General features: G+C 35.2%; 1 protein-coding gene across 4 annotated transcripts; it reads left to right on the top strand.

Moving 5' to 3' along the window:
* Window positions 1-3,916: 3,916 nt before the first annotated feature.
* QC (glutaminyl cyclase) lies at window positions 3,917-6,797 on the top strand. 4 transcript variants are annotated; one of them, XM_078305344.1, is made up of 11 exons: window positions 3,917-4,334; window positions 4,426-4,482; window positions 4,603-4,638; window positions 4,769-4,833; window positions 4,920-4,983; window positions 5,516-5,633; window positions 5,708-5,805; window positions 5,903-5,973; window positions 6,089-6,116; window positions 6,213-6,267; window positions 6,511-6,797. In XM_078305344.1, exons 1-11 carry the CDS (start codon window positions 4,056-4,058, stop codon window positions 6,615-6,617), a joined length of 978 nt encoding a protein of 325 aa, XP_078161470.1. In that variant the 5' UTR covers window positions 3,917-4,055; the 3' UTR covers window positions 6,618-6,797. The 4 variants fall into 4 exon arrangements, with proteins under 4 accessions (XP_078161470.1, XP_078161471.1, XP_078161472.1 ...); XM_078305345.1 differs by having other exon boundaries at window positions 6,471-6,797; XM_078305346.1 differs by lacking the exon at window positions 4,769-4,833 and having other exon boundaries at window positions 4,442-4,482.
* Window positions 6,798-15,340: the final 8,543 nt, after the last annotated feature.

Genomic DNA, 15,340 nt, shown 5'->3' with positions numbered 1-15,340 from the left:
TTATCCGTTATTCACCCGCTACCGTTTCGTTACCCGATAATATTAATGGGTAAGGGTAGGGTAGGGTAAGATTAAATTTTAATGGGTATGGATAGGGTATGGGTAAGATCAATTTTAATGGGTATGGGTATGAAAATGTCTCCACCCGACCCGTACCGTACCCATTGACACCCCTAAACCCATCCCTCCTGTTGTCTTTCCAACAAATGTAATGCTTTTTTTGTCACGTCTTCTACTGTTGTTGTTAATGCTGAATGCATCCTCTACTTGGGTGCGTTTGGATGCTCAAAGAATAGAGCTATTCTCAGAAGAGGGTCATCCAAACGTGAAACGAAGATTAAGAATAGCTCCGGATTAGCTCTATTCCGCTATTCCGTGAAAACGTTGGGTTAGCGATTTAGCACCCGCAAGAATAGCGATTTAGCACCCGCTGGCCTTTGCTATTCCTAACATACAATCCAAACAACATTTCTACAAATCCGGAATAGCCAAAGTTAGTGCTATTCTTGAATCTCTTGGGTTAGCACTATTCTCAATCACTAATCCAAAAATCGCTATTCTTGAGCTATTCCTTGCACGAGCCAAACGTACTATTTTACCCAGATAATGTCTACGAGAAACTTTTTTGTCATGTCTTCTACTGTTGTTGTTAATGCTAAATGGAGAACCGATCAATGCAAGTTCCATGAAGACGTACTCTGAACTGTAATATTGATGCCAAAAGCATTACAAATTAACAAATAATCGATTCGATGGTTCAGCCACATTTGATATGAAATGATAATAAGGCAAGGAACAGACTTCTATTACTTTTCGAAAGCATACAAAATATATTTACTCAATTTGTACCAGGTGTAACCGATAATAACAGGATTAAATGATAAAATCAAATTGACAAAACCGATTGCCCGGCCCTTTCTTGTTTGTTTTAGTCACCTTGTTTTAATTAATTAATTCAAACAAATAAAAGTTGCAGAATACCATTAAGACTATTTTTATTTAGGACAATAAATTATTATGTGTACCAAAATATTGAAACAATAAATTTTTAATTTCGAAAGACTAGTAAATTTCCATGACATTAGTCGAGCTAAATCAATAAGAAAAGTGTTTTAAACAGTAAATTTATTTCGGAATTTCTGTTCGTTTAAGGGATTTGCCTTGATGTAGTTTTAGGATTTTAATATTTTCAGTATGCATGGTAATTTTGTTCTTTGATGTTTTTCTATATAAAAACAGAATTAGCCTCTGACAGAGATCCGTTTGTGCTAGGAGAAATTATTGTATGAAAAAACAGAGTTTTGTCTCTTGAAGGCAGATTAGTGCTTTGAAACAGTGGTCTTGCGACTATTTCTAAAATCCTAAGCATGGTTTCGAAAAGATTGACAACATTAGAATATTATCATGGAAAAATGCAATTCGGAAAAAAAGACATATTTCTTAACTACAAAAAGGGAAATGTCGCTCTAAATGGTTCAAATTTGAAGATGGGATCAATCATCTCCAAATGATATGGCAATGTGCAAGGCATCAATCAACTTCTGAGAGTACCCAAAGAAAATGATTATATATTTTTACAGAAATGTGATCATTTGAGCAACAGTACAGCTTCTACATGTTGACTGCTATTAGTAAATTGAAGGGGAGAGCAAGGACGTGTTTATGTCAGTATAAAACAATTGGGTTGGTGCTTCAGGCCATGATTAATTGAAAGATTGATACACGAGACTATTCCTAGCTTGTAATATGGAATTGGCGCCAGATAGATAAGGTGAGGAGTATAGGTACTGGACATGTACCAGCACTAGATATGAGCTTAAACTGTTGTGCAAGGATGAACATATATGTTCCCGTGTTCTTTTTGTATTCTTTGTGAGAACCTGAAACTTCCATTGTGCTTATGCTTTTGATGATAGATAAAAATGAGGTTTTAGTTGCCATATATGGCATAAATCTAGGGGATATGAGGAAAATGCAGACTCGATTATGCCTGAATAATGAAAAAGAATCAACTTATCTCGTGATTCGTGATCATTTAGAAAATGAAATGTACAGAAAGTAAGCCCCTCTGTGGTACCGGATAGAAACTCCATTAATTTGATGCGTTTAATATTTCCTTATTTTGCTCAGGAATACACACAATTTTCAAATTACAAATAAGAAAAAACAGTGACACTTATTACTTGTATCTTGCAATGTTTATCTAAATTACATCATTGAGAAGTCTCAAGATGAATTGTGATTTAAAAAGGAGAACCTCATATGTTAATAGTTAATATGTGCACTGTGCACATGCATCACTCAATGTCACCACAGACAAAATGGCACTTGCAACCATCAGGTAAGCATTCAGCGAGGAATTTAGGACCAACTGCTCCGATGCAATCTAAACGGCATCTACTCAGATCATTCACAGTTTCACTATTGCATGGAGTGTGATTTATGTACTTGCTGCAATTCAAATTTACATAATTTGGTCTTGACACAAGATGCAGCTCCCTTGAGGTTGTCAGACCTAGTTTATTGAACAGAAAAAAAAATTGAATTTTCCAAGGGAAAAGTTAAGTATATCCATAATAGAAGATTTTATGACCCGGTAGAACTGATATTTTTTTAATTAGGAAATAGTCAATTTCAATGGGTCAAAATGCAAATATGGTGAATTTGGACAAGACACAAGAAATGTAATTGTCAAAGAGCTTCAATAGGTAAACATGCTATTTTTGTGGCACTCAACCTCTATTAATATTTAATATTTAGATGTCCTCAATTGTAATAGTCTAAAGATATTAAAGGAAAAATTCTTAGGAAGACTCTAATATGTGTCAATATTTTATAATAGTACTTTTTTTAATTAAAATACAGATAGACCGTAGGCTCAAACAACCTAAAATATTAGGTAAGATTATTAGTCAATGCTCTTATTCTAATTCCAAGATCATCCTTAAAATTATAATATAAGCAAGATAAGTATATACCAGCGCAGAGCACAAAGAGAGCAAGCAGAAGAGGCACCATGCAAACAGCCTTCATTTTAATTGTTTAGCAAGGAGAAATATTCACTGAAAGAATATATGTTAATGTATCTGTTGTTGTTTTTGAGATGGAGATGGAGATGGTTGTAACTACACAGAGTATTTATAGTCTAACGGAGTTCTACTTTTTCTGACTAAACTTCCTTGGAACGGTGTTGTTCTGGCAGATAAGTGTAAGGTTGTGCAGTTCAAATGAATTTAGAAGTACACCTTGCGCACAATTCATTTACTAAAATAGAGCAATAAAAACCAATTTGGTTGGCAAGTTATAAGCTAGAGCATAATATTTCCAAAATTGGATAATAAAAGAACAAATATATGTTGGAGCATACGTCATGCTAGACAATTCAAGAATTTTAGTTGGTCAATAAAATCCGCATGGATTCATCATCATACATATGATGCATAATTTGAGTGCTATTAAAGCATTAATCATTTTTTTGATGGCTTTGCAAGAATGCATAATTTCCTCTTCTGAATATGGGCCGAACTCCACATACCACAATCGGAAAAGAATGCATAATTTCTTCTCGGTGTGACCAAGGAAACTAGGTCCGTTATCACCTCGAGTAATTATTAAAAATTATAACTCCGGCCCATTTAGGCCCAACACAATTACTGCTCGACCCTTACTCCTGAGGAATCCGCATCACCCCAGGTACCTGAGGTGCAAGATCTGAATCTGGACCATTAATTTCACTTGGCACCAATCTCAAAGCAGGCCCCCTTAGCCTCAACAGCTACCAGATTGAGTTTAGCCTGGATGGAATTAATCTAGACCGTCCAGTTTTATAAATTGCACCTCAGGTACCTGGGCGGATACGGACTCACTACTGAGTACTAAGTACTAACTCTTCCCTCTTCGTCTTTATTAAGTTTTAACTGATCCCTTTTCTTCTCCGTCTTAATCAGCTACTAAAAACTAAACCCTCCCGCGGCTCCCACCCCATCTCTCTCTGTTGGTCCCACTACGCAGACCTCCAAATCCGACAGCCCCACAAAAAGAATCACGAGCAGAGCATGCCCATGCCTGCTTCCTCAAAGCGGAGCCACAGGCGTCGGATCAATCCCCAACCCGCATCCATGGCCTCTCCGTCTCTATCCTTCTCCCGATCCAGATCGCCTTCTCTACTATCCCGCCTCCGTCGCAATCGACCCGCCTCTGTGATCTTCCTCCTATGTATTCTCCTCCTCCTCTACTCCACGTGGCGTGCATTTAACACCTCCTCGCAGCACCATCTCTTCTACACTTTCGATGTGGTGAATGAGTACCCCCATGACCCTAACGCCTTCACTCAGGTACTGATTAGTTATTTAGTTTTCCGTTTGTTTATTGTTCTTTAGCTGGTTAGTTTACTGCTAAATTTTTTGTTTCTTTGTTTCTTCATAGGGTCTGTTGTATGCAGGGAATGACACTCTCATTGAGTCCACTGGTCTCTACAAAAGGGTATGTTTGAACTTGGGTTTTGACAATGCTGCTTATCCATAATTTGAATCAGATTTAATATGCTGGCGTCTCTTCTGAGGAGATAATTTACTTGTTAATTTTTATCTTTCTTAATTCTAGTCATCCCTTCGAGAGGTTCATCTTCAATCTGGAAAGGTAAACTTTTTTCTGCTGAATTGTTAGTGCCTTCTGTTAATCATCACATATATTAGATAGATGAGTATTGATCAAATTGAAAGAATTGAATTGTGAATTCTGGTGTTCTGGCAATTGTTTCTGAAATTAGGTCCAAGCTCAGTTCCAAATGGATGGATCTTTATTTGGAGAAGGCCTGACACTATTAGGTGAAAGGTCTCTACCAAATTTTGTAGTTATTCTGTTAATTATTGTCTGATGTGTTTGTCTTTTATGCTAATTGTTGTTACTTGTTTTGGTAGGTTGTATCAAGTACTGTGGTTGAAAAATGAAGGCGTTGTATATGATCGATATAACTTCACCAAAGTTAGTACTTGGTCCAATTTTAAATCCTGTTGAATTAATTTGTAATGTTTATGAAAAATTCTGAATTTGCACCACCCAGAATGGAAAGTTCGGACCTGTTTACTTACCAATGAGACTCAAATTATTACCTTTCTAGATACAACTTCGCCAAAGTCAGTACTTGGTCCAATTTTCAGTTCTTTTTGAATTAATGTATAATGTTTATGTAAAATTCTGAATTTGCACCACCAGAATGGAAAGTTCAGACCTGTTTACTTAACAATTAGACTCAAATTATTACCTTTCTTGTTTGGTTTGTCATTTTAATATTTGGTAATCTGCTGGTTGGGATTTTTCAGCCTTGAACAACAGTTTCCCTGCATAAAACTATGTAAAGGGCATCTGTCAGTGTTACCATGGTCGTTGTTTGGTACCAGCGTGTAGTAATAATTGCCATTCTGTATACTGAAGTTTTTGGTATTCCATCAATATATTTAGTAGGGTTATGAATTTAAAATTACTTTTCTCATGCATATTTAATATTCCTTTGCAGAATGAGAAATTTACACATGAAATGCGTGATGGATGGGGTCTGGCAACTGATGGGGAGATTTTATATGGCAGTGATGGCAGTTCATCATTGTATCATCTTGATCCTTTGACTTTTCAAGGTTATTTATTATTATTTTTTTTAATGGATTTTGTTAAAAGTTTTGGTTACTAATTAATCTCTCTTCATGTACAGCGTTGAAAAGAGTAACGGTGCAATATCATGATCGCGAAATTATTAATCTCAATGAGCTGGAATACATAAATGGTGAAATCTGGGCAAACATCTGGATGGTTATATATAGTTTATTTTTCTATTTTCTAATTTCCTCTTTCGTGTTCTTTAAGATTTTGAAGTAAATGTCAAATTGTTATTTCTGTTTACATGTAGACAGATTGCATAGCTCGAATATCTCAGAAAGATGGTCGAGTAGTAGGTTGGATTCTTCTCCATGAACTTAGGTAAAAAAAAAAAAAGGCTGCAAGTAAATCTTCTGTACCTATCTTTTTATTACACTTTTATGTAGGTGAAATTTATTGTGGTCATATTGACATAAATCTATTGCTCACATTGCAGGGAAGGCCTCCTGAAGTCAGGATATCAGGTAAGATCCTTTGTTTATCTAATTTGAATATTACAGCGTAATAACTTTTTGATGTTCTCTCATTATGTGATTGACATTTATTATGACTTATGTTAGGGTTTTGAATGTTTGAATGGCATAGCATGGGACAAGGAAAAGAATCGGTTATTTGGTAAGTTGAACCTTTTCTCTTTTCTGTAAGGTTCCTTTTTTCTAATTTCTGAAAATAAGAACAAAGAAAGAGCATGAGACTAAACGAGTTGGCTTAGTGCCTTAGTTTTATCTGAATGCCAAGTTATACCAGTTGGCACTGAATCAGCACTAGTTCTGTTTTCAAACATTTAATTTTTTTATGAAAACTAAATGTTTCACTAGGTCAAAGGTGTTCACTTATCATTTTTCTCACCTATTTCAGTCACAGGAAAATTGTGGCCGAAACTATATGAGATAAAATTGCGACCTATAAGAGGGCCATTAAATGCAGCCGTAGAGGACTTATGCCCGATAAAGTCTTACTGGTAGAGATTGCCTCTTCTCTAAATAGGTTTTTGTAACTAGGTAATTATTCTTTTTTCAGAGTGATTGTGCAAGTAATTGTTATTTTTCTTAAGAGTCCGCGATAAGTTAGTCCTGCTATTCAACGGTGGGCAGCTAATGATTTATTGGAGAACAAATAAAAGCCCAGTTATTTATCAATTGAGATATTTTTCACCTGAATAAGAGTTGATTGCATATTGGATTTTAGTTCAATCTGATATATTCTGATGTCCTTACCCAGGAGGATTAACATCTGCATCCAAAATTGTTTTGGCACGGGGCAACAAGACATCATATATAAAACGTTGCCACTAGCCGGGAACTGAATTATTCTTCCTCGTGCATATATAAAATAGTTTTCATTTGAAAATTCGTATCCAAGTCTATCTCTGTCTCTATCAAACCAAAAGAAAAGTATAAATATGATATCAACAAAAAGATTACTCAACCTAAACCAAATCTTCGAGATCGCTTAAGCGTCTGGTTAGCAAACAAAAAGATCTTCTGTGAAAGAGAACTGGTCGAGCACAAAATACATAGTAAACCAACTCTGATAACATCAAAAGTGGATGTGGCACTCCGACATTTTAAAGTTTGAGTGATTTGTTTATGGATTCCATTAATTTAATGAGGAATCTGCTTGACTCGTTCGCATGTCTTCTTCGAAATAATCCCAAATGCCTAATATATTTTATTGCTATGGAATAATTGTAATTTTTAAGTCACCCGCAAAACGCGTGAGTGGATATTTAATGTTTTAAAATTTTGTCTTAGTACAATGCTCTAATGACAAGTAATAGTTGCGGAGGTCACATCGGATAAATAGTTGGGTGACGTGGCACAATTATATCTGCGATTTAATTGGAGTGCTCTGTTGATCTATGCTATAAACCAAACTACCAGTGATGAGCCCCGTTTGGACTTTAGAAGGAAATTGTCAAGAGTTCGGAATTCTTTTGCTGCTCTGTGGTGGGAAGAAAATTTGTGGATCAGGTTGTATTGTCATTTGTTTTCCTTTTCAGAAAGTAACAGCCGTGAGATTTGAGCTTATTTTTCACGTGGCAAGTGCAATATTTCACCGTGGAGCAAGTTGCTCTGACAATTTGAACTTAATGTTCATTGAATCTACTTTGCTTCAAAGGACTCGATCATTGTTTGATCTGCTTTGAGATATGTGTGTTATGTTATAAAATTTGTACGCATCTCCTTCAATTTTTATGTGCACAGATTTTGAAATAGATTTTAAAATAAATCGGATAATCTTGAAGCTCATTGAACTTAAAAGTAAAGTCCGATAGACATCGAACCTACTCCTTTCTCTTTCTCTTTTTCTTTTAATTTACCTCCATCTATTTTCGTTAGGATTAAATTTGACGAGTACGGAATTTTCATAAATAAACAAACTTACAAATACATCTTATGTGGTGCAGTTTTTAATGTAATTATGTAAGGAATTTGGATTTGTAAGAGCATCTATATGAGTAAAAGTCTGAAGAAAATAAAAACAACTATCAAGTACTAAATACAAATAGTTAATTTTAATTTTTAAGCTTCTATACTCGATACAATTAACTTTTAATTTCTTTTGTAACCACCAAGCAATTATTACTGTGGAAGAAAAAAAGATATCTTTTTAAATCAGAAAGTACGTTGAATCTCAAAAAGTAAGTAATAAGTGTCAAGCGTGTTTTTCCAAACAAAAAGGAATTTCATTATTCCAATCCAAATGCTCTTAAAAAGTGTAATCACTCTAAGGGCCTGTTCGTAGGGGGTGAAAACGGAGCGGATACGGAGCGGATAATGCTAATATCATATCCGCATCCGTCGGATAATGAGCGGATACGAATACGGATACGGATAGTAAACGGATATCAAAATTCAAAACCAAATCCGTCTTAAACGGATACGGATACGGATACGGATACGGAACAGATAGTCCACGGATACGGATTCGAATACGGATATAAAACGAATAATGGTCGGATAATTAAGATATATGAACTTCTAAAATACAAATATTAATTAAAACATTAAATATAAATATTAATGAACTTATAAGAGATGAAAGATAATCTATTCATATAATATATATATATCAAATAAGTGTATGATAACAAAAGATGTTGAGGTGTAGTGGTTTGAAGCTTAGTCTAAAGCCATTGAGATGGGAGGACATGGGTTCAAATCCCACCTTTAGCAAATATTTATTCCTCTTTTATATGGGTTTGGCCAAACTATCCGAATCCGGATAATCCGGATATCCGCTCCGTTTAGGACTCCGTATCCGAATCTGGATCTTTTATGGATTTCCGAAAATTATCCGAATCCGGGAATTATCCGAATCCGGGAATTATCCGAATCCGGATAATCCAGATTCGGATTATATCCGGATACGGAGCGGATATCCGCCGGATAATCCGGCTCCGTTTTCACCCCTGCCTGTTCGGCAACTCCATTTTCCAGGGGTTTTTCTGGTTAAAAAAACTTTGTAGCTATTTTTTCCTTACATGTGTTTGACAGTCTGGTTTTTTTCCCTACTTCAAGTTTTCAAATGGTTTTATTCCACTGTCCAACTTCAATTCTCATAGGGAAAAATAAATTAGTTTAGAGTTCCGTTTTTTTCCCAACAGCGGAGCTAAGCTCTCTATAAAGACAAAAAAAATATGTCAATGCTCGGACAATAATTTTTGAAGGTAGAATATTTTGGTCTTTATGTAGAGCAGAAATTAACTAATCAATACTTGTTTAATTAATTAAAAAAGAGGAATTATACTAATCAATACTTATTTAATTAATTAAATTGAAATTAACTTGTACAATCAAGCACTCAATTAAACAAACACAATTTAATAATACAAAGACTAAAATTAATTAAACAATCACATATTAATAATACAAGAAATTATTAAACAAGTATAATTAACTAGAAACACTTAATTGTAATAGATTAAGCTAATTTTAAGTTAAATTTCTATTCTGGCATCTAACATAATCACCTTGCAGTGTGTGGTCAGTTCACTCTGATATCAGTTTGTATTGTATAGTCAAATTCATTCATTTAAACTTTTTTAGAATATGATATATACAATTATATTGATCATAATCAGTGATTAGTATTAATACACTTTATATAGTTATTGCATCTTCTATAAAGAAAAACAAACCAACATCCTAACAAATTTTCCATGCATTTGTTGAACACTTATATTCTAAAATTCCAATGAGTTAAATAACTTTAGTTTTAACAAACTAAAATTCCTGTTCCCATATTAAAAAAATTTCATTTCCACAAAATTTTCATGCTGCCGAACATGCTCTAATTTTGGAGTGCACAGTTAGAAATCTGGAATTTTTGTTCATTTCAAGTGTGTTATCACTCTAATTTATGTAACTCAAAATGTTTAAATTAAATTTATTTTAGTATTTTATATACTTATTTTTTGATATATTTTCAAGCTCTCGTCTTATATAACATGAACTCAGTAACAGAACATTTTACATTATAAATGCTTGACTTGTGAAGTAACATAAAAATTATAATAATAAAATTAGATCTGACTTTTTTTAGGGTTAAAAATAGATCTGACTTATGGTTATGGCTATGGTTAACGAGATTTCCCCATAAAAAAGGAAATTGAGAAAGAGTAGGACACGTGGAGCTACAAAACAAATGGACTTAACGGACTTACGGTAACCACCAAAGAGGGAAGGAATCAACAGCGACGCAAGCAAAGACAATTTCTCAAGCGACTGATGTCGTGGCTGGTGAAGAAATTGTTTGAACTAGTCCGCCTGCATCCTTTTTCAACACATCAATACGTGCATCCGCATACAAGACAGACGAGGTGACGCCCAACGGCCTGAGGGCATCTCATTCTTCGACAATCAATCAGACTGGACGGTCTTGATTCCTTCCCATGAGATTGCAAGGCTGAGATCTCTTTCGCATAGTCAAGAGGGATGGATGAGCCGAGTGCGTATCATCTGAGATATCTCAACTTTTGCGTGACCGACGTGTCCGGTGCCTACTCGGGGATAGCGCAGGGGCCCAGTATTATTTGAGCTTCGAGATTCGTGCAGAACTTATTTGAACGGTTCAGATTTTCCAAAAAGTCACGCAAAATATGAGATATCTCAGAGGATGCGAATTCTGGATGAGCCAGGGTAGCGCGTCTTCTGACGCAGTCTCACTCACACGGTACAAGGCGCCTGGACGAAACCGTGTGTTTTTTGTATCCAGATCAAATGTGCCAGATTCAGAAATCTTTTCTGTGTAACCTAGTTGATTCTTATTTAATGACTCGCTATATGGATGTCTTGGTTAAAGTAAACTCCAGACGGATCCGGAGGAGTATGTAGGTTATTTCTGCCTTAATTGCAGTTTTAAACTGAGCCGGTTCAGGTGCTAAAATAAAAAATTAAACCGAGCCGGCTTAGACCTAGTCATGCCACCTAATTCTTCTCGCGTATATGTCATCTCAGGTAATTAAATAAGAGATTGATCAACTATGGCGATTATAAAATATTATCTCAATGTACAAATATTTAAAATCCACTTATCGATGTGACAAAAAGTCAAGACTCCCCGATTGGCAGCGGATAACTTGTACTAATTCGATCTCGATCGAATAACATATCATATATAGTGATTAATATGATCATTGTTTTAACTTTTAATCAACATCATTCTAGTGTTCTTATGAAAAAAACAAATATAATTCCTTTCCTAAAAAATTCAAAACGAGAAAAGGAAAATCCAGAGTAGCATGCCTTTTAAAAATAAAATAGTTGTGTACAGCTTTTGATATGTTGTTGACCAATATGTGCGCATGCCGCATGGACTCCGACTTAATTTGGGTACCCTTGAAGAACCGAAATTTTTATTAATAAGAAATATAATAATTAAATATCGAGATTAGAGAACGTTTTTGCGTTTTATTGAGAAATAGGGAATACATGATGATTAATCACGGCCTCTAGTTGTTATGATTTATTACGGTCAGAATTAGCGATACTAATCACCACACTTACTAATTAACTAAAAAAATTCCTGGCCGTTATAGACTATCACGGCCAGGAATTTTTTTTTGGAATGAAATGGCTGCATGCATTTGAATTAATTTGAAAGAAATTGCTGGCCGTGATAGTCTATAACGGCCAGGAATTTTTTTTTTTAGTTAATTAATAAGTGTAAGTGGGGAGATTTACGCTAATCCTGTCCGTGATAGTCTATAACGGCCAGAGGTTGGTTTAACTATCTCGTTTTCCCTATTTCTCGATAAAACGCAAAAGCGTTCTCTAATCTCGATGTTTAATTAATATATTTTCTATTAATAAAAATTTCGGCTTCAAGAACACCTACTATTGCTTATTAAATACCGTTTACCTAATAAAGAAGAGGAAAAACTTCAAAATTACATAGTTCCCCTCTAAGCTTCGTAATATTATATTTACTCTTTTAAACTTCAAAAACTCACAAATTTAATCATTTTATTGTCTTTTATTTTATTGTCTTATTTCCCCCATTCGTCCCCGTGGTCCCTATTGGTCCCAAAGGCACATAGAGAGGGGGTGAATAGGTCTTTTTATATTTTTGGTCTAAGTAATAATATTCTAACGTGTCTATAAGTTATTCTTGATGGAAATTAGAATAATTTTGTCCTAAACTAAAAGTAAAGTAAAGTAAATAGTAGAGTTTAGAGACACTTGACACGAGAGTTGTTTACGGAGTTCAGTACTAACGCCTACGTCTTCGGGGCCCGCAACCTTCTAGATGAAGCGCCTTTATTTACCCAATAAGAAAGGATTACAAGGTGGAACCGATGAGCTCTTACAAACTTATTGGAAGTCACACAGCCCGAATACGAGCACTAAAGGCTCAAAGGAAACAATTCGATTCGCGAGGACTCAAATATTGCAAGGTGAGCGCGAGGCTCAAGATAACAAGTGTTACAAGGTGTTTGTAGTAAATAAAGATCTCTCACAAATCACTCGGGTTGTTGAAGTTGATTGAGTATGGTAGAGGAGATCTTCAGTTGTTGAATGAGTATTGAAGTTTAAGGTCTAGCAACCATGGTGGCTCTCTTGTGAATAGACGAGATGAAGTTTGGCGGCTGGAGACCACCATAGAAACTTAGCTTTGGCTTCTATATAAAGGGAGAGAAGCAAATCTAGGTTTATTCTTATTTCCATATCTGATGTCTGTCTTCCAAAGCTTATAGAGATCTATACGTTCATATTATGAACAAGGTTAATACATAGAAGTTGTATATCTCGGTCTCCTGAGAATTTCAAGCTTTGATTCACTTAAATCGGAGTTCGTAGGACCAAACGGTGGCCAAAATACGAAAGATGCGCAGGCTGAATAACCATAACGTTTCATGACCGTTGTAACGATCCTAGTAACGGTCCGGCTCTGGAATGATTAGCGTTCGGTGATCCTAAAACCTATTTTATGCGTCATGGAATTTGTACATGATTTATTTATTCCGTTATAACTGTCCCTGGACCGTTATACGGTTCTAAACTGTTCTGGAACTTAGCACTCTTCAAATAGGCGTATCTTGGTGCTCGAGTGTCCGATTTCGGCATATGACCACTTTTTGGAAAGCTTGTGAAGAGTAGATGTTGATTCTGAAGTCTTGGCTTTCATTGGAATATTTCTACATCTTATGAGTCTGCACACATCTCAATTCAAGGAAACTATTAAATGTAATTTATGTATGTTTTGCAAATCTAGTCAAACAGATAAGTCGAGAGCTCCCAAAAGCCAACAGTCCCAACTCCCAATATATGCATTAACTACCTTATCCATTTAATCAACTCAACTAAAGTCAATGATTGCTAATATTATTGCTAATAATCCATTTAGAAATATAAAAGAAAAAAAAGAAGAGAAACATACCATCACGATGTTTCGCAAAAAATCTTTCTCTCTTTTTTAAAATTTTTTTTGGCAAAGTGGCCCATAGGCATTTATAGCCATATAAGTTTGACACAGTACATCATGATTACACATCTTTGAAATATAAGTTTGACACAGTACATCATGATTACACATCTTTGAAACTAGAAAACGAAGAAAATAAATCACACAACCCCCAAAAACATCCGTAATACATTTCTTGCATCTTACAATCTCCTTGCCCGAAGTAATACCAATAAGAAAAACAAAAAATGTTACTAACAATGGAGCTGCATAAATGGTATGTAGCAGGTTGCCAGTGATGTGTACCAGTTGAAGCAAGGAAACATACACCAGTAACCAATCGGCATGATATGAACATTAGCATGCACATGAGATAAGAGCGAATACCAGATAGCAACATATGGTTGTAAAAGATATTCTCTTGTACCAGTAAGTGTAATACGTGGAGACCGTACCATATTTCTAAAAGAAACCAGTATGCGTATCATAATTAAACTATTATTTAGAATACACACATCCCTTTTCCTGATCCCTTTGATAAAATAAACACAAAAATTAACAACTAAAGTACAATAAAATGGGGACTATACACACCAACAACCCCCCCCCCCCCCCCCCCCCCCAAAAAAAATGCATATAAAACACCAATTTATAGTCGCAACAATATAGGATATGTAGTACCTTCAAACGCCAAACATAATAATTTGTAAAAAAAAAAAATATTAAATTAAGATACTGTACAACGTAACAATTCATACTTCAGTTAGTGGTGTTCATCGATTCAGTTCGGTTGAAACCGAACAAAATTAGGTAAATCAAAGTTATAATTCGGTTTAAAAAATGGAACCGAACCGATTTAGCATTGCAACTGAATCGAACCAAAGTTTTATTTCGGTTTGTTCGGTTCAAACAAAAATATATTAAATTTTATAAGTATGAATACTTGCAATACTTGATATTAATACTTTCAAACATCATCTAGTGCCATATAAAAATTGATAGAATTTGTTAGATACAAATACTTGATACATGAATTATTGATACTTGCATGACGATGTATGAATACTTGCAATACTTTATATTAATGCTTTCAGATATCATCTAGTGCCATATGGAAAACAAATGATATAATTTGTTAGATACAAACACTTGATACATGAACTATTCACACTTATATGACGAGGTATGAATATTTGCAATACTTGATGATACCTCGCATATTTAGCCTATATTTGACTTGATTTCGTACCAAATTCACGTTCTAAATTGTCAAAATCATGTGCATTTCATTGATATATCCTTAGAATTTGGTACTGCTGAGAGTTTGTTTGTTTTCTGCAGGATTGGAGCAAAATACACGAAGAAACGATATTTTTGGACTCCCTGGTACGACCCTTACCAGGCTTGGTACGGGTCGCACCAGACTTAGCCGATCCAGCTCTTTCCCATCTTGTACGGCCTAGCCGTACCACCTTGGTACGGGCCATAAATAGATGCCGCCTGACAGAATTCAAATCTTGGCAGAGGCTATATAAAGCGAGGGATCTCTCCATTTTCACCAGGATTCCATTCCATTCCAGATTGAGAGCTGAGAGAAAGAGAGAAAGAGAGCAAAGGAGCAAGGAGAGAAGAAGAAGGAAGAGGAAGAGGCGAAAATCGACGGATCAACCCCTTCTCCACTCCCGATCTTCGATCTAGTTCTATCATGCCTCTCTTTATCTCTTTATTTGTATTTCTGGACATATCTATGACTTGTGAGTAGTTGATCATTGTTTCTAGG

Source organism: Carex rostrata, chromosome 7 (genome assembly GCF_964058835.1).
Source record: "Carex rostrata chromosome 7, lpCarRost1.2, whole genome shotgun sequence".
Taxonomy (NCBI): Eukaryota; Viridiplantae; Streptophyta; class Magnoliopsida; order Poales; family Cyperaceae; genus Carex; species Carex rostrata.
The sequence above is the reverse complement of the archived record's forward strand: the minus strand, read 5'-3'. Positions and strand labels throughout refer to the sequence as shown.